Raw genomic sequence first — 20,846 nt, forward strand, 5'->3', positions numbered from 1 at the left:
TTATGCTTGGCAGACGTTATGCAGTAATTACACATCTGGTGGAAGGCCAGGGTACGTCTTACCCCGGTTTCACACTGGCGCGAAATGGCAGCGGAAAGGTTTACTCGCGACCTTCAAAGCGGTAATTTTCACACTGGGAGTGTATTGGCCACAGCACAGCTTCCTCAGTATGTTCTTCGCTACACTTGGGAGATCACAAAATCCCTCGAGATTTTCGCCCTCCTCCTGGTTTGACTCGCAAGATTGCAAGATCCCTTGAGACTTCAAAGGTCACGTTTTGTTTATTCAATCTGCCATTTAAGCAAAGAGAAGGAAATCACATTGATATCACTGTTTGATGTCATATATGATGTTGTTCCTCTCCACTGCCAAGATTAAAGCCATGAAAAGCATACCACCGCATTTCTGAAACGATACTGGGTGCAAATAAGACGTTGGGTCACACGTTAGCAACATATATGAAATTGCATCGCTGCAGTACCTTTAATTTGGAAAATTAACGAGGATTTTACACTGAAACCATGAGTGATTTCCTGTCTAGCCCAATGTTAACTGCGGATATTGACGTGTCCCAGAAGTGGCTCGCAGCAAACTGTCTGAAAAGTGCCACGCCTGGTTTGAAATACTCCATAGACTGCATGGTGGCGCAGTGGTTAGCACTGTTGCCTCGCAACACGAAGGTCACAGGTTCGAAACTCGGCTACGGCCTCTCTGCGTGGAGTTGCGTGTTCTCCCCATGCATGCGTGGGTTTCCTCCGGGTACTCCGGTTTCCCCCACAGATCACAACATGCCCTACAGGTTATAAACTGTAAGTCGCTTTGGATAAAAGCATCTGCTAAATAAATAAACATAAACATAATGTATTCTCTTTGAAGCAGTTGACATTCCGCGCCGCTGATGGTTTCAGTGTGAATCCCGGGTTAGCTTTCTGCCATGACTTGTTTTCTTTTGTGATATTGTCTAATTAAACATAAAATAAAATAAAATGCAAGGCAATGAAGAAAGGCACAGCTGATATTGACACAGAGCTCTAACGAACACACAACAGAACAATACATAAACAAAGTGATTAAATATTGGTATGTGACAGACAGAGCAGATACTGGTTAGTTTAAGTTAAACATGGCAGCAATCAAACGTTGAATGTTTGGTCTAGTCTTTGAAACTGGTAGGGGGGAGAGTGGGAACCAGTTGTAAAAGGAATTTTATGTGTGTTAAACAGGTGCCTTGTTCAGATAATTACATTAGTGACAGTGGCTGCTGCAGGAGTGGAGCCCACAGAGGTTGTTAGCACATCATCGAGCCCGGCACTGGATGTGTAGGCAGAGGCAAGGCTGAGAGTGGGCGATGGCGTGGGTGAGGTGCTGGGTGAGTCCAGGCTACAGATCTGCAGCTCATCCAGCAGACCCGCCGTGGACGACGAGTAGTGGCTGAGCGCTGACACTGTCACAGGAGAAGCTGCAGGTGACACACAGCCACTGACGCTCACGCTGCTGTGGGCGGCAAGGCTCGGAGCGCCATTTGTGCCAGCTTTGCTAGCTCCACTGGGAACATACGGGGTGGGCGACAGGGCCTTGGGCATTAGGCTTGACAGGTAGTCGAGTGAATCGGAGCTCTGGCAGCGATAGGGGGAGTGCCGTGCTGAGGGGTCAGGGGAAGGAGGCCCCTGGTGTCGGAGTAGGAGGAAATTGATAGGAGAAGGAGGAGAGGAGGCGTATGCTTAGTTAATTCACTTATTAGTCACATTGTCAAAAGGGACGTGAGAAAAACAACATGGTAGCTTGGCAGTTGGTGAAATCAAACGGTTACATAAGGCTGCAACATCATCTTCAGGAACACGAACAAGGCTGCAAACGGAAGAGGCTCCGTTAGTTCAAGCTCATTGCTATTCAGCAAAGTTTTCCTTGCAGTAACTGGGACACAGATCATATAAAACACTTGGTTATTTTCACACAAGTACATGGTCACAAATATACAATCACAGTTTTATTGGTCAGCAGGAAGCATCAAGGCTAACAAACTAAAGGTAACAGACACCAGCAGCACCAGCATGCATGAAGTTTATTTTACCAGAAGCAAGTTTTGGACCATCAGGCTGCAAAGAGCACTTAACCCAAATTCCCAAAATTTAGCAAACTACATCCATGGTTCTTCATGCGTGACATATGATGCAGTCTGTGAACCTTTAGTCTCTCTTGATGTTCCCAAGACTCAAACACAAGTCTTCTACTGCACTGACTTGTACAACCTGACTGCTGCTTCTTGATTACAAAATCAGTTATGTACCAACAGTTCTGCAGGCGAAGGTCTTGGGGGAATTGCTGGAGGAGCTTTCGTCATCTCCACCTCGGGGGAAGCTGGAGTTGAGGTCTGTTTCAGATCTGGGACCTTGACTTCCATTTTTAGATTTGAAATCAGCGAAGCAGGATTTTTTGGATTCTCTTTGCCCAAGTGAACAAAAAGTGAAGTACTCTGTGATGAAGGTGGGGAAGGGACCAGACCTTTTTGTGGGAGAGGGGAATCTGTAGTCTCAGTTATAGAATGAGAGTTAAAGTGAGCCGGGGGGTCCGAGACAGTGACAGGGGTTAGTTTAAGGGAAGAAACTTTACGTTTCTCTTTATTAGCAGTGGCAGATGTGCCGAAGTTTCTAATATCACTTGGAGCTGTGGATGGATCAAGCTGTTGGACTGCATTTGCACTTGTCTGTTTGTAGGAGTAAGAGGACATGCTGCTAAGGGTGTAGGACTCTTTCAGAACTGCACTGTCATTCTTAGTCAACGTTAAGGCTCCGGGACTCATGTCGTTAGCTAGATCAATGCTGTAGTCTGGTGGACTGGTGCCAGGGGACAACAAGTGAAAGCTCTCTCTCCTGGGGGGTGGCAGGGGCAAGGGACTGGCATCCTGGTTAGCCAACCAAAAGCAGCAGCCAATGTTAAGTTCAAACAACAACAAAAACAAGAAAATCATCAGCACAAAGCTTTTCATTAAGACAATGGATGATTTTGATTAAATTATTAAAAAATATGAGCGAAAATGCTTCAAAGTGAATTGTACCAATTAACGAATGCAGCACTCAAAAATATACATTTTCTATTAAAAATATAGACAGTATATATAAAATAGCAGTCTTCCTTAGTGTAGGCTGTGCAATAATTTACCTGTGTGGGTGACCTTTTGTCTTGTAGGTTGGGTCTAACGCTTCGGAAGCCTTTTGCGGCGAGCGAGGAGCTGGTGGCGTCTCCATTCTTAAAACCATCATTTGCACTGCGAGATCGCCAAGAATCTGGAGAGAAATGTGCTTTTATCACCAAAAACAAAGTCATGAAAGTGTGTGTTAGTTTTCTTCATAGCTTTCTTTTTTCGTGAACAATGTTTTTTCACCAATGTAATCAGGCTCACCAATGTCTGACGAGTGAGACTCGGTCCCTGTGGAAAAAACAACAAAGGCAGGTGATACCTAAATGTGCACATACAGTTGTCCCTGTGACAAGTTGAAATGGTCTCCAACCTGTGTCACCTGCATTAGCCACAGAAAGAAAATAGACGGGATAATGTTTGAGTCAGAAAAAGCCTCACAGCTCTGTTTATCACACTGGAAATTTGCATTCCTGGACTTGCCTACCTTAGCTCGCGAACGCAGACAGCTTATGTGGGTTTAGTGTCCAGGAGAAAGCAGCTTGTAGAAGTTAACCGTTAGCTTTAGCAACTCCACAACATGGCAGATCATGTTTATGTTTCTGCCATTTGTGGACAGAAAATATCAGCGTTGCTTTTTTTCTCCAAATAAGGAGAGTGAACGGCGATAGCAGAAAAGTTGCATTGCTTGTTGGGCAGTCAGATGAATGCCTTGTGCCTCTGTTGGACAAACACTCTGGTGCTGCTGTTTCAGAAACTAAAAGTTAGCCAGAGGAGAGTTGAGCACAACATGGCAGGATTTGGAGTCTTATTTCCAGATGTTCAGACATCCAGCCTCTGATTGGCTAACAGCAAAGCAACTCTACTACTGACTCACTTTGCTTTGCAATATTGATGTTTTGTCTCTAAAAAGAACACAAGCCTGTAAGACCTTTGTCATGCTGTGGAGTTGCTAATGCTAACGGTTAGCTTCTACTAGCCGAGGCATGCTCTATTCTCTCCTAGATGCTAAATCAACAACAGCCTTCCCTGTCGTGAGCAAAGATGGGTGAGTCCATGAATGCTAATTTGGCATTACGACACTTGTCACTGGCTTTTCTAACCCCCGTCTATTTTTAATCGGCAGCTAATGTAGCAAATTGGGGTAGAAGACCATTTTCTCATTTAGCATGCATGTTAGAGTGTCCGGTCATATTTTTAAAAATAATAGTTTCTCAGAGAACTTGGCCTTTAAACCTTACACAAGCTGAGTTTCAGCATAAAATGCATCAAATAAAAAGGTACTGAATGAGCACCAGGGCTGCTGGGTACATGTGCATACTACAGCTCATTCCACATATTCAGCAACTGTAAGTGTCTTAAGTAGCTTTGAATCTACTTTTTAAGAACTATGACCACTCTTGCAGTCGAGCATAGTGAACAGCAATAAAATACAAAGGAAATCACATCAATCACATTTTTACTGATTGATTTAAAAAACACAAGCAAAAAGAAAAAAAAGCTTCATAAAAGATGAAAAAAAAATCAGCAATCCAAATGTCGCTTGAGCTTTTAGAGAAATCGACAGCATTTCTAAAAGCAATAATGATCAATTTTAAATGAAAATCATTATCAAGAAATTCAAAATCCTTACCTTATGATCGGACCAACAGAACATGGTCAGTACTTAAGTCATCCATATTTGTGGTGTTCTACAAACCGTTTTTTGCCATTAAGTGTTGTGTCAGTGAGTGTTAGTACCTGTGGCTAGATTTGGTGAGCTCTGTACCCTCTTCATGGTAGAGAGGGTGAGGGACAAGGCCACGCTTTTGCGAGTGTGTCCTCCACTATCTGAGAAATCCCGACCAGGTGTGTGATCATTGAAGTGGAAGCACACATGCACATGCACACAAACGATGACACAAACACACACAAACGTGACGAGCCAGAACAAAAAAAAAAAAAAAATGCAGTTAGAAGCAAAGCACATGCATTTAAAGTTGCCTACATCTTTGCAACACAGCAGTTGATGGGATTTTTTACTAAAGGTTTATGATAGATAGATAGATAGATAGATAGATAGATAGATAGATAGATAGATAGATAGATGATAGATAGATAGATAGATAGATAGATAGATAGATAGATAGATGATAGATAGATAGATAGATAGATAGATAGATAGATAGATAGATAGATAGATAGATAGATAGATAGATAGATAGATAGATAGATAGATGATAGATAGATAGATAGATGATAGATAGATAGATAGATAGATAGATAGATAGATAGATAGATAGATAGATAGATAGATAGATAGATAGATAGATAGATGATAGATAGATAGATAGATAGATAGATAGATAGATAGATAGATAGATAGATAGATAGATAGATAGATAGATAGATAGATGATAGATAGATGATAGATAGATGATAGATAGATAGATAGATGATAGATAGATAGATGATAGATAGATAGATAGATAGATAGATAGATAGATAGATAGATAGATAGATATATAGATAGATGATAGATAGATGATAGATGATAGATGATAGATAGATGATAGATAGATAGATAGATAGATAGATAGATAGATAGATAGATAGATAGATAGATAGATAGATAGATAGATAGATGATAGATAGATGATAGATAGATAGATAGATGATAGATAGATAGATGATAGATAGATAGATAGATAGATAGATAGATAGATAGATAGATAGATGATAGATAGATAGATAGATAGATAGATAGATAGATAGATAGATAGAGAGATAGATGATAGAGAGATAGATAGATAGATAGATAGATAGATAGATGATAGATGATAGATAGATGATAGATAGATGATAGATAGATAGATAGATAGATAGATAGATGATAGATAGATAGATAGATAGATAGATAGATAGATAGATAGATAGATAGATAGATAGATAGATAGATGATAGATGATAGATAGATAGATAGATAGATAGATAGATAGATAGATAGATAGATAGATAGATAGATAGATAGATAGATAGATAGATGATAGATAGATAGATAGATAGATAGATAGATAGATAGATAGATGATAGATGATAGATAGATAGATAGATAGATAGATAGATAGATAGATAGATAGATGATAGAGAGATAGATAGATAGATAGATAGATAGATAGATAGATAGATAGATAGATAGATAGATAGATAGATAGATAGATAGATAGATAGATAGATAGATAGATAGATAGATGATAGATGATAGATAGATGATAGATAGATAGATAGATAGATAGATAGATAGATAGATAGATAGATAGATAGATAGATAGATAGATAGATAGATAGATGATAGATAGATAGATAGATAGATAGATAGATAGATAGATAGATAGATGATAGATAGATAGATAGATAGATAGATAGATAGATAGATAGATAGATAGATGATAGATAGATAGATAGATAGATAGATAGATAGATAGATGATAGATGATAGATGATAGATAGATAGATAGATAGATAGATAGATAGATAGATAGATAGATAGATAGATAGATAGATAGATGATAGATGATAGATAGATAGATGATAGATAGATAGATAGATAGATGATAGATAGATAGATAGATAGATAGATAGATAGATAGATAGATAGATAGATAGATAGATAGATGATAGATAGATAGATAGATAGATAGATAGATAGATAGATAGATATATAGATGATAGATAGATAGATGATAGATAGATGATAGATGATAGATAGATAGATAGATAGATAGATAGATAGATAGATAGATAGATAGATAGATAGATAGATAGATAGATAGATAGATGATAGATAGATAGATAGATAGATAGATGATAGATAGATAGATAGATGATAGATAGATAGATAGATAGATAGATAGATAGATAGATAGATAGATAGATAGATAGATAGATAGATATATAGATGATAGATAGATAGATAGATAGATAGATAGATAGATAGATAGATAGATAGATAGATAGATAGATAGATAGATAGATAGATAGATAGATAGATAGTTAGATAGATAGATAGATAGATAGATAGATAGATAGATAGATAGATAGATAGATAGATAGATAGATAGATAGATAGATAGATAGATAGATAGATAGATAGATAGATAGATAGATAGATATTTTTAAATCTCGTCTTTCACATTATTATCACTGGCAAAATGAATCATGCTTCCACTGCCAGACAAACACACATAATTGTGTGTGCTAAGCTGAGAACATTCATTGATGGATTACTCATCCTGTCTTCTATTGAACACCTCAGCTCAGCATGGCTGCCCGGTTTTAAGATAAAAATCTCTAACTACGCTGCCCGGGCAGTTTCAGGGAGCATGAGGCACCATTTTCACACACGGACTGGTCACCACAGCGTCCACACTTTAACCCCATTGAGGATCTTTGGGATGTGCTGCAGAAGGCTTTGTGCATCGGTCAGACTCTACCATCATCAATGCAAGATCTTGGTGAAACATGAATGCAACACTGGTTGGAAATAAATCTGATTTGCAGAAGCTTATCAAAGCAACGCCACACCAAATGTGTGCTGTACTCAAAGCTAAAGGATGTTCAATGAAATTGTAGTGTGTGTCCTTTTTTTAGTGAAAACTTTCTTCATTTAAGTCCTCTAAATTAAAGTTGTTACACATCTTACCTAAAATTGGCCAAATTAAGGTGATTAAATATAAGCAAGGTTTTGTGGAGACATTTTTATTATTTGTGCATTTGTTTTTTCCTGAAGGCATAAAATCTATCAGTAAAATTATTTTCTTAAAAATTAGCTTAAAAAAAACTAAAACAGTAGACGCTGACGTGGAGGCAGATTAATCCTCAGTCCTGTTCTAGTTTTTACCTGTATTCATGATGAAGAGTACTTCTCACTGATCTACTGCAGGGGGACACACTTTTCTGCAGAAAACAAAATAAAAATCTTTTAGAGAGTGTCACATTTTACATTTTCAAAATAGAGAAACTGCTCAAGTTCAGTGTAACAAGTCTCTTGTTACACTGAACTACTAAAATATAACGCCACCTTGTTGATTTGTAGTAATACAACAAAATACCAAGTCTTCCTCAGCCTCTTGTTACAGCAGAAACACTTTTAAAATAATTTCATAACTTCTGAACACTAATGGATGTCCTGTTAGCAATCACTCTTGGCTGTGTTCAAAATAACATTAATGAATGAAAATGATTTCAATCTACCGCACATTAAATATTAATGAATTTTAATTTTAAATGAAGAAAATACCTTATTAAACATGTGTAACAATTTATAAATGGTGTGATTTCAGAATGATATAGATCATTTAGAAAGTTTGATCTATCTAAGATAAATGACATACCGATCTATACCCATGCACGATGCACGTCTTTTGCTATATTGAGCCCTCTTCTTGGAACTGTAGCAAGAGGACATGTGATTTATAAGTACTGGCACACATAAATGCTGCAGGCAGACAGCAGACTGTTGCATTGCTTGTTGAGTACATATCCATAGTGTCAACACGAGACTTCGAGCTTATGATAAAAACGAGTGGCTCCCATAGGGCTCATACATGTCTGGTATGTAAAGAACTATGACACATTACTCACACTGGCTGTCACACACACACACTCACACGCACTCACGGTAGCACGCGCACACCCACACATAAGCGCGCGCACCCACACAAACGCACCCACGTGCGTACACCCACACACACGCACGGTAGCGCACACACACCCACACATACGCGGGCGCACCCACACACACGCACCCACGTGCGTACACACACACACACGCGCACATGGTCACACGCACACACACACACACACACACACACACACACACACACACACACACACACACACACACACACACACACACACTTGTCTAAATACACTTTAAGACTCATGGGGTCACGGTGACACAGGAGTTAAGTGCTCGCCCCATAATCACATGGTTGCAGGTTCGAGCTCCGTTCAGCTTGTCGCTGTCATTGTGTCCTTGGGCAAGACACTTAACCCCCACTTGCCTGCTGGCGGTGGTCGGAGGGACCGGTGGCGACAGTGCTCGGCACCCTCGCCTCTGTCAGTGCGCCCCAGGGCAGCTGTGGCTGCATTGTAGTTCATCCCCACCAGTGTGTGAATGTGTGTGTGAATGCCTGATTGTGTTAGGGGCTGCATGACTTAATTTTTTTTAAAGTCGACAGTCAAGTAATGAAATTCGAGTCGTCTTTGACTAGTCGTTGATGACGTCATACACCTGAAGGGGGGGGGGGGGGTCGGTTGGTTCGCTGAGTTTTTGACAATTAAAAATGAGCCCGTATTTTCAAAGTTAAACACATTTCTTTTAACAACGGTAGTTTCTGCATCTATGCTGCTCCGCTTCAGCTCTATCACCCCTCCCCCTGCGCAGTGCGCCTGCTGTAGCCTCTTGGAGTTCCTGCTGCTCTAAACATTAAAATAGTTATTTCATTTTCTGTTCCTCACTTCTGATTACCTTCAGTGGTGTCTGTTTGTTGCAACCACCATGTACAAAAACTAACTTGTTTTTATTTGACTATTTTTCTGTCCTGCCTGTTTATTATCTTCCTGCATCTCCTCTCAATCCTAAAGAGAAACTGCTACCTGGGTTCATATATATTCACCTTATGAGTTACCTTTGAACTGCAGTTCTAAAAGATCTACCGACCGCTAAAACAGCGGAGTGCTCGCCAGCCGCACCGGTGAGGTGCGTCACCGGAGGACAAGGTGATGCGCCCCGATCCACAGCAGCGAAAAGCATCAGGCACAAATAAAAGACAGAAAACATTAAAGGAAATGAGCCGACATGAACGATCGCGTGTTAAATTAGTTTTTGAGGTGGCGCCACCTGATTTGATAATATTACTGTGGCCGTGCTCAGGACACAAATGTCTGGAGCGCGTCAACGATCAGAGCTTTGCATGCACAAGCTGGTTAAGGTTAGGATGGGGGTGAGGGAAATGTTAAATTGCAAGAGGTCACAATTTGGTTAAATGTCCATTTTACCGCGGGTGTCAGTACCGACGCTCTGGCACAGCGTGTTGCCTCCCCGAGCGCAGGAGCTCGTCACCTGCTGTCTTTTCCGAGGGCTGCATCTTGTCGCTCATTATCACGTGACAGCGACTAGTCAATGACAGGCATAAAAAGTCACTACAGAGCAGTGACGTCGACTAGTCCATACAACCTCTAGATTGTGTTGTAAAGCACCTGGGGGGGGGGGGGGGGGGGGGGGGGGGGTTGGTTCCAGGACTCTAGAAGGCGTCGTATCAAATACAGGCTATTTACCATTTTTACCATTCATCAACCTCCATTCATAATTGGGGACTGCATTATGCCTAACCCTAACCATTACCTGTCTATTCCGAACCCATTCCTATTACCAGTCTAAATCATGCTAAATGAACTTATTTGAACGTTTGACCATGTTTTATTGTTACTTCTTTATCACAATCACCCTCATTGTGTTTTTTGGCTTCATGTGTGCATCCTGCTGATCTGCAATCAGCTGGATGGAGCTAGTTTGCATCACCTGTCCTGCCCTTCCCATCGTGGAAGTATCTAACCAGCACGCTCCTCCCCAGTATTGTACACACTAATGCCCACTCTCAACAGGTTGCCAGCGGCAAGCGGGTGATTTAGTCTTTGCAGTCTCCCAAGAAGTGATTTCTTTCTTTTCTAGTCTGCAATTTTGACAATGCATTGAACACAAGAATGTGTTTTCAGCTGCAAAAGGTACAGGAATTAGTTCAGTCATCCTAAACAAGAGTTTAAGCAATAGAAATTAAGACTGGGAAGTTGCTGCCATTTCAGCGTGTGAATGTGTGTTTATGTTGGTGGGCTGCTTGATTCTTTGGCAGAAAATCTCCAGCGTGTGTGTGTGTATATGTCTGTGTGTATGTGTAAGACAAACAGTCAGGAAGGTGGAGGAGGGCCTGTCAGAGAGTGTGAGCCTGTATGCTTGAGGGGGGCAGATTCACTAATGAGTTGCATGTTAGACCTGACCGCCAGCACTCATTGAGAGAGTCAGTTTGGCAGCCAGGCAACCAGGAAATTTCCTGGTGCGCCTGATGGCCAGTCCACCACAGCTTACCTCTTCTACGTATTCTGTAGAAGCTTGAAAGGTCAGAGGTCACTTTGCTAGGGATACAGCTCTGGATAGCGAGGCTATTCAGCGTTGTACGCTATAACCCAGATATGAACAATACCATTTAAGGGGTCTATATACATGCCACACGTGAAGTTTGGAACCATGTTATTCTGAAGGAATGCATGTTTTTTTCCCATCACTCCAAAACATTATCACTGAGTTAAATGTTTCTGTTCCACAAAAGCTTTCAGTGGCTGAAACAATGCAAGTCATCATTATAAGCTGGTGGAAAATCCACCTTCAGCCTAATTCTGCAAACAACTGTAATATGTTGACATAAGCTTTTTAATGATGCTAATTTCCAAACCCACTACATGCATTGTGTTTGCGCATAGCTTCTATGTATTTTTAATTGTCCATTATACATAAAGGCTATGTGATGATTACAGGACATCCATAGTACAAAAGAATTACTTATTTTCAGACACTATGACACCCTAGGGTCTGACTGAACATTGACATGTAAAGTCCTGATAATTATGGCTGTCACTGCTGCTTATTTTAGAAAAGGTATGCAGCCATATTCTAACATGAATATGTGAGCATCATTTGACTCTTGTGGTGAGTGCAACACACTAGATGGCTTATGTAACATCTCGTTTAGGAGACAATAAGGACAACTCTAAGAGCTAAAATCAGGTCATTTGAAGGTAATGTTCATGTTAATGTTCACTTTTTTCATCCAGAGAGTAAAAATACAACAATAATATGTAAAATTAGGAAAAGACAGCCACCCGGCACATCAGCTGTTCTCCTTGTTACCATCTGGCAGACGTTACAGGAGTCTGTCTGCTCGGACTACAAGACTTAAAAACAGTTTCTATCATCAAGCCATACGACACCTCAACCACAACACCTAAACACACACAACACAGGACTCAGAAGCTACCCTGCAGCTTCACAAGTACTATATTTAATCCGTACTGGTCACTTCACTTTATTGTTATTGTAATTTATATCCAAAGTGCAACACTGTAATCTATATCCTGCATAATTTATATCCTGCAATACTGTAATTTATATCTAAAGTGCAATACTGTAATTTTCTGCAGCTCATTCCTGTGCAATATCCCATCTGCCCTCCCGTCATATTTCTTTTCAGGATTTTCTTTATTGACACATATATATTTAGTCATCTTTTCCCTTTTACCATGTCTCTCTAATATTTTGCTCCTTACTATATTTTTTTGCTTTATTTTATTATATTTTTATTATATTTTATTATATTTTCTCCTGTATCATGTTGCTGAGAGACCGCTGCTCGTCATACACGTTTCATTGCAATGTTGACCCTGTGCTAACTTGCATATGACAAATAAACTAAAACTGAAAACTGAACTGAACTAAACCTGTAACAGAAATGTATTAAATAAACAAGCAAACAAATAAATAAATAAAATCTTAAAAATAAATTAAAAAAACAGACTCCAATTACAGTATTGTCTATAGTACATTATAGAGTGAGTTTCCCCAAATTAAAGTTCTGCTGAGTTGGAAAGATCTGCCATCTGTTCCCTTTAGGACACCACAATACTGACGTATGTGTTTATTTATTACAAGAAAATTGGTTGAGTGAAATCTGTAAAAACACAATCTGTATATTTTAGTACCCGCACGGCATTCTCTTGATTTTGTCTGAATATCAGGGCTGCAGAGTACAAATGCTTTTGTTTATTTTGAAGTATTACGTGTATAATATTTATTATGTAAAACACTCTTAGTGATTGGATTTCAAGATATTTTAAACTTATAAATAAATTAATTTCAGCATTTTTAACTAATTCTATGATTTAAAAAGATCACATATCTAGCTCTGTACACATCTGACACAATATTACCAAGCAAAATATAACCAAGCAATATTAATTCATGCAATATTGAGAACTAGGGATAGATCGATATATCGGTCAACCGATATTTACCATTTTTTACACATTTTTTATATATCGCCATTGGCTGATATTTGTCTTTAGTAAGGCCGATTTTAAGGTCTGGCACGTCCTCAGGCAGCCTGGTGCTGATGTAGTTTTATGTTCACTAAGAACATCTGCATAATAAATACTCTAAACAACTTTATTTAGGTGTCTGATTTTAACACTGAGCATTGCACAAAGTTAAGCTTTTAAAGTTTAAAGAAAATCTGATTCAGCTTCAGAAATTTTGTGCATCAACTGATGTTATTTGTGACATTTTTGCATGAAAATAAGATGGAAAATGTCTAGAAATCAGCCTATAAAAATCAGCAGTACGTATCAGCCATTGGCTGACCATGTTGGCATCAGTATTGGTAAGAGAAAAATCAATATCAGTCAACCTTCCTTGAGAAGTACTTTCTGCATAAAGTCACCCATTAAAAATGGCAGCCATGATTACATTTGAAAGCAACAATTCTGATTTAGATATAAAAAATCAACACATTAATTCTTCAAAGTACTTTCCAACACAAGTCTATTGTATGGATATATATATATCCATTTACATATTTACACATATTTGTTCTAACTTTTTCCTGAGAAAAAAGGACATTGTGAATTTTGTTTATAATAAATTTGGCAAAAAAATTGGAATTACAGATTTTGAAAAGAATATATATAGTGTTTGTTATATGAAGTATTTGACGATGTTTCTTCTACTATACCTGGCCAGAGCCCACCTCTCACACTAACCTCCCAGGAAAATTCCCCTAAAACTCAATGATTTATGTTTTGCAGATTTGTTTCTGATCCCAAAGGGAAGACGAGTCTCCATAAAGTGACAGTGTGAAGAGATTTAATGTCCCCACAACATGGGTAATACCCGCCCCACGTGCACCCACGCTGTCACACGCAGTCATTCGCAAGAGTAAATCATGAGCCTGGCGTCGCAAGCTGTCGCGTCCAAGTGATATTCAGATTATAGGAAGCATCATGTTTCTTTGGGGCAGATCAGCGGCGACACAGCAGCTGTGACCATGGTGTAATGTTATGTCAAGCTACTGGGAGAAACTGCCCCAGGCTTTATGGCTCTGCTTGTACATCCAGACAGATCCTCTTTAAGATTTAAAACACAAACTGTGCAGACCTTTCTAGAGTCGGGAGTGGATTTATTATATATTTTGTCTTTTTCATTTGTGCAATGTAAGCATTTTATTATGATGAGATAAATGTTTCCTTTATTATTCAGAATATACCTCTACAAAATGTTTTTGTATTATTAATAACATAAACTAATAGGTGTACAAGCCCATTTATTAAATACCTTAAGTGTCGATTTCCACAGTGAATAATAAACAAGTCTGGACTCCCAGTGAGATGTTTTGGATCTGGTCCTAATTTTGCAGACCAAAGAATTTTGTAGGGCCAATTTCTTTGGAGGAACTTTATTTCCCTATTTTGCCATGGTTTATCCACAGTCTACAATTTAGGCACTGCAGGCCACTCTGGAGACTAGCGTGTACATAATTACTGGCTGTAATAGCTGTGGGACTGCAAATACACAACTCTAAGATATGAGCTGAAGAAATCTGTGACCTCCAAGATCAAGTCCATCACTTCCCCATTAATTGGAAGAACCCACTGAGATGTGCTTGCTCAAACGCACTCTCGGAAACTTCCTTTATAGACCACATGACCGTGTAGGTACTTTGTAGGATGCCTGACGTTTAAAAGCCTGTATTAGAAAGAAGTGAACAGACTACAAATCATGTCTAAACACAGTTGTTGTCAAAGGAATGAGAATCATTTGAATCCATAAAAACTGTAAATAGATATACGTATCTTTTGATTTGATTTGACCATCAATGCCACCATGATCATATGAAAATGCTCAATGTATTGTGTTTGGTAGAAAAGGAACAGATCCAAAACCGAATGTGCTTTCAAAAGACTGTCAACAGGAAGCCATTAGCTCGTGCAAACTGCTGCGGGGTAGCCAAATGCCACAAAACAATGTTTCCAATCTTTATTCTTAGTACTTTAACATTTTTACATCCTCTGCCCTCTTAAATGGAAAACTCCACTACACTTTAAAGGATCGTGCATCTGTTACATTGTTTCCTTTACTCAATCTGAACTTTTCTATGTAAAAATCCATAACCACAATATTGAGATATTGAAATGTGTATTCCTTGTAGTTTCTGGCTTTTTTATATAAATTCATAATGGCGGGTGGTTTAACTTTCCTAAGTATTTAAACTTTCTGGGTCGCGACTTTGGAGACACAAATGTCGGTTTTCTAACAACTCCAAGTGCGACTCAAATTGATTAGGCTACGTTGGACGGCATTATCATCTGTGACAGGTCCATTTTTGCTGCTGATTGTTTAGTACCTGCCTTGATGGGGAACCAATCTGGGTCGGAAACGCAACATTAGCAGTCGTTGTCCGCTTTACAGTCACTGGAGCAGTGTTTCCCAATTCCAGTCCTTCGACCCCAGCTCTGCCTCTTTTTCATGTCTCTGCTTCAGCACACCTATTTGCATTGCCTCGAGGACATCAAGTGCTGCAGATGCCTGTTAATCATTTGTTCATTTAAGTCAGGTGTGTGGCAGCAGGGAAACACTAATGTTTGAAAAGGCAACATGGAAAACACGCAGCGCAGGGGGTCCTGAGTTTCCGCCGACTGCCTTGATGCCCACAGCCATTTCTGGATTCAGTGTCTGACAAAATGTCAGCAACTGAGCAGAATGTGCAACATCACCAGTATGTCAGCCATTGCTGTGCAGTGCTGGTTTTTGCCCAATATATTGGTCCCCTCATGTTACTTTTGTGTAAGGTGCACTAGGACGGGTGTTCCCACTAGAGCCGTTTCTCAGTTCTCATGGAAAAACAGTTTAGGGCAGACTCAAGTTGAGCCACATTCAGTTAAGGAAAAGCGACATTTTCTTAAAAGTATGCAAAATTTCAGACACAATTACGGTGTAAAGATGTATCCAAAACTTTTGTGAGACCTTTTATATATGGTTGAACCGCAAGTTATATTTGTACAAACAAAATGCAAAAGTTGTGTGACTGCTATGTACATTATAGTGCTGCATCTTGTTCACCAAGTGTCTTAATTATCTTCTGTCCTAATTTGTTTACTATTTACCCACATTTTATTAGCAAATTGGTCACCAACCCCTCCAATGGTCTGACACTCACAAGGTGTGCTTCCACTAATGGCGCTTCACGGCAATTTTACCGGAACTTCCCAGATACACAGAAATGATCACATTCATCAGTCTTGGTGTTTTGTTTAGAACATTTTCTTTATTTGTTGAATTTACCTGCCTGCCTCTTCTGTTTTGGTTTGACTTCCTGCCAGAATTGATGCGGCTCGCGAAAAAATTAAAGCACTTGCCAAAACGATCACTGCCTGGTGCGAGCCTTCGTGGCGCTTCGCGGCTGATGCGACCAAGACCGTAGTTTAACAAAGGCGCCGAATAGAAGTGCTCTTCGTTCCACCGTGCTTCTCGGCGTGATCCAGGGGTCATGTTGATTGGTTGTAACTCATTAGGAAATGACATCAGCAGACATCGTCCAAAACAACAAGCGTAAGTAAAATTAGAAAAGTTGCTTGTGAAGCAGAATGGAAGCGCAACAAATAAGCACCATTTGCACTGCTTTAAAACCATCTTTATTAAACTCCCAACACCCCAAAACGCAGCAGAATTCCACCACAACGATATAAATCACAGGGGTTTGTTGTCTCATAGAGTACCGTAAATAAATTACGCTTCTTCTGATCATTGAACGCCACATTTTACATGACACAGCAGCTCTCTCGATCCTCCTAATAGATTACATTGCCTTCGATAGAATGAACCTTTTTTGTTACTGTGGATGCGTTTTGGCGCTGGTCGGTGACATCACTAACTACTGAAGCAGTCACAATATTCTGACATCTCAGTAAAGTCCTGAAAGGGCTGAATTTGTATGGAGACAGCTTAGAGGACCAGGCTATTCTATCTCCTGACCAAATTCCCCTTCCTAGAAATTCCCCTGAAGTTCCAACAATGAAAACACACCAACAGAAACTAGATTCAGAGTCTCCAGACACCCGCAACAACCCTACATTCATTTTAAGAGAACATCTACTTTGTACGTTTCTGAAAATGTTCTAAATTCACGCAGTATCACAGCAAGGTCTGTGGCTCAAAGGAAGAAACTAAAAAAACTTGCAATTGTTTTGAGACATTTTAGAAACTCCCTCGGAAGTGCCGTTTGCAATTTGTCCTTAAGTCGCCCCCAGTATCCACACAGCTTTAGCAAGTTTTGATCTGCAGATTTTTTTCTAGTAAACAGTGTGCGGTCATTGGAGACAACACCCTAAAGGACCCTGACCCCAGAGTGGTCACTCTGAGACGAGACATGCTTAGAGGATGTCATCAGATTAAGCCTCTTAGAAAATCTATTTAAAGATTTAAAAGGTTTGAAAGTCAACCCACAGACAGGTTCTAGTCAGCCCTCACGGTACAGAAATGTATGTCAGCTCTTAAAAGCCTAAAATAAGTCAGAAAAATTGATGAACACAGTAAGATATTACAGCTGAAACTCAATAAAATTTAGCATATCCAGAGTAAGGTTTCACAGTGAATAAAACAAGCATGAAAAGATTCAAGAATCAGATTATTGGTACTAAACTCAAGCTCAGATCAATTAGTGAAATCTAATAGTCAGAGCTGAGAAATAATGCTTTGTCAGTTTATTTCTAACAGGGGAAAAGATTCCCTTGAGATGTGACATAAATATCCATCAAAAAATGTCCAGGCTAAAACCCGACGGGCAGGGAAAAGCAACACGTCCAAAAAAGGCAGAAATGAGATTTCTGTAGGTTTTTTTTATTCACTGAGCTGAAACCAAGTTATTTTAATGGTGCATTTTTGTGGTAAAATGTGAGAAGTTAAAGGTTGCGGCAGGGAAAAAAAAACAGGACGCTTGAGAAATCAAAAGTCTAATTTGTATGTATTGGAACATTTTATTATAATTATTATTTTAATATATTTTTGCCATGAATGAGCTTTAGCACATTTTGAACAATTATTAGGGGTTTTATCAAAGCTCCTGAAGTAAAGTCTAAACCTGAAACTGTTCTGTTGCTGTAAAAACTCCTGACCTACATTTGTATTTATTCCCTAATCAGCTTTATACTACAGCAAAGCAGAAAAATGTTAAAAATTCTGCCCCCCCTTAAATAAATAAATAAATAAATAAATAAAATAAACCCAAAGCTAAAGTTGTAATTGCTACATTACATTAGCAAATGCAAAAATGGACTGTGCATTAAAACTCTCTCACCCACGTACGGAGCTACTTATCTTTGCACAAGGAATGCTTTATGAGCGACGTGTAACGGTTCCTCTGGGACATTACTGCCACTGGTTGAACAACAGCCACTTGCAACAAAAGTCTCTGTTATCCGCCTTGTTTGTTCAACCTTGCCATTCATTAGCAGACCCCCCTCTGACTGTATGAATGAAAGCGGGAGGTCAGTGTGTTGACCTTGCATGCCCACTCACTGTCCATACTGCAAATAACAGAGGGCCGTGTGTTCTGCAGATTGCATCACAACTCCACTAACGAGCAGATCCACTGGCCTGAGAGCACTAATGCAATTACGTAACACAATTCCTCCTGCAGCAGTTGGGTGCTACGGGAGGAAGAGTGAACAGGATGTGACAGTCTGTGGGTTTGTCATCCTTTACTGCAATACAGAGCTAAAGATACGTAGCTTACAAAGCCGTAAAAAAAAGTCATTTTTGTCTATCACAAAAGATGGATGCACACAATGATCTTAGAAAGGCAAAACATTTGAACACTCAGGTGATGGCATAGTCTGGCTAATATAAATAACCTGAGGAGACAGCATCACAGGTAAACAACCTACTTCTTTTAAAACGAGTGCACAACATTGGTGCTGGACCACAGGGAGGCAATAGCACAAACAAACCGACGCAGTGCAACACGGAGATGAAACGTTTCAAAGATGAGGCTGAAGCTCGTCACGGTTTTATGGCTGTTTCACTTCAGCTTTCTTGAAAGGAAAAGGGAGGAAAAAAAAACAAGTGCAGGTCAAAAGAGGAATGTCAAACCATTTGAAATACAGTGTTGAGACTGGAATTCAGTCAGGTGAGGACAAACCCCACATTACACACACTCATGGAAAAGTAAGCACAGGCTCCATAAAAACAACAAATGAAGTCCTTGTAGAGCGTTTTGGGGATAATGAGCTTTCTCAGCGCTCTTCAACAGCAGGAAGTCGTGGGAGGTGACTGCCATAACTAGCAGCTAATGCAAAATAAAGCCGAGTCCCAAACACCTTTTTAAATCTCATCACCTTGTGATGCTGTCTTTTGTCATTTTTGTTGTTTGTCCAAACTGAACAACAATTTTCATTAAAGAAAACGTTAAAAATAGGTTTTGATTAGGGCCCAGAGTGTGCTAAAGCAGAGCAGCTATCAGCTGTGGCTAAGAATAAATTCCCTAAACTTAAGAGTGGATTCCCCAGGTACCTGTGTTAAGTGCTGAGCTTGAAGATAAGAGGAAGTTGTTTGGTAAAGGTGCTAAATTTACGGCCGTTAGACGGGACTCTTTAACCTCCAGTGTGGAACGGACCTTTTGGAATACCCCTGAGCTGAACCTTTGTGCATTTTCTAGTTTGAAGAGCAGAAATGTTCATCATGTCAATACTAAAACCCCTCAGAGCAGACAGAGACTCTACTGACTGAGCTGAAATGTGTTTGGCCTCATTTTGTTTATCGACTCCAAAACACACAGATGCCATTAGTGAGGAATGAGGAAGACGAGGGTAAAAACAACATAACAGCTGAGAACGTTCAAGCTTTTAAATTCTTGGGGGCTGGATCTATAGTTTCATACAGCTTGGTTTATTCTTATAAATAATACATCAGCTAATAAGGAATTATGAATAACTAAATCTAAATTACTCTGTAACACATCCTAAATCTGCTTGTACGGGCATTAGCTAATGGTGATGACATAAAACTGTTCTGAACCAGCACTGTTTGGCTCTGTGTGACGTTTGAAGGTTGCAAAGTGTCTATGGATATGTGAGATGCAAGCGAAAGTGAAGCGGTCGATGGTGCTGTGAGCCGAAGCTGAGAACCACCCCTTACTGTGCTCCCGAGGGGCCAAGGTGACATTCCACAACACCTCCGAGGTTGGTCTAATGGAGGGATAGGTGCATGGCTTTTGTTGTATGAGAAAGACGAGAAGATGAAAAAAAAGGAGTGTAACAAGAGACGGAAGTACGTAGGGAAAAAATGAGATTCCAGGGCAGTTTCGCAGGCAGGTAGGAGGTAAAAAAGAGGTCAGAAAAGGTCTTGAGGAGGAAGGGATGAAGGGGGGGTGAAATAATAAAAAAGTTCTTCTTTCCTTTTTTAGTGCGCTTAACTGACATTTCCTTTCTTTTAATTGAAACGTCCCAAGTGTCAGACTAAATTAGACATCGCAAAACGTTTTATTGTTTTCAGCCTTCTAAATTATAGCCTACATTTCCCCCGCCGTTTCAGGGCTGCTAGCAGAAAAAAACAGCGTTTTTATTCTAACAG

The 20,846-nt window shown here is 39.6% G+C and overlaps 1 protein-coding gene across 29 annotated transcripts in view; it reads right to left on the reverse strand.

Annotated features, from left to right (window-relative positions):
• Positions 1-20,846, reverse strand: part of sorbs2a (sorbin and SH3 domain containing 2a) — a 67,136-nt gene that overhangs the window by 36,182 nt on the left and 10,108 nt on the right. For 6 of the 29 annotated variants that reach the window (XM_054743754.2, XM_070550141.1, XM_054743746.2 and 3 more), the window contains exons 1-4: positions 4,877-5,201; positions 3,401-3,427; positions 3,160-3,299; positions 2,288-2,902 (exon numbers count right to left, since the gene is read on the reverse strand). In XM_054743754.2, the coding sequence (XP_054599729.2) occupies positions 2,288-2,902; positions 3,160-3,299; positions 3,401-3,427; positions 4,877-5,105 (1,011 nt within the window). In that variant the 5' untranslated portion in view covers positions 5,106-5,201. Of the gene's footprint in view, positions 1-1,244; positions 1,668-2,287; positions 2,903-3,159; positions 3,300-3,400; positions 3,428-4,876; positions 5,205-8,015; positions 8,072-20,846 lie in introns of those variants that run through there. The other 23 variants (XM_054743742.2, XM_054743743.2, XM_054743740.2 and 20 more) reach the window with 17 other exon arrangements.

The sequence above is a fragment of the Nothobranchius furzeri genome, chromosome 4 (genome assembly GCF_043380555.1).
Source record: "Nothobranchius furzeri strain GRZ-AD chromosome 4, NfurGRZ-RIMD1, whole genome shotgun sequence".
In the NCBI taxonomy this organism is placed as follows: domain Eukaryota; kingdom Metazoa; phylum Chordata; class Actinopteri; order Cyprinodontiformes; family Nothobranchiidae; genus Nothobranchius; species Nothobranchius furzeri.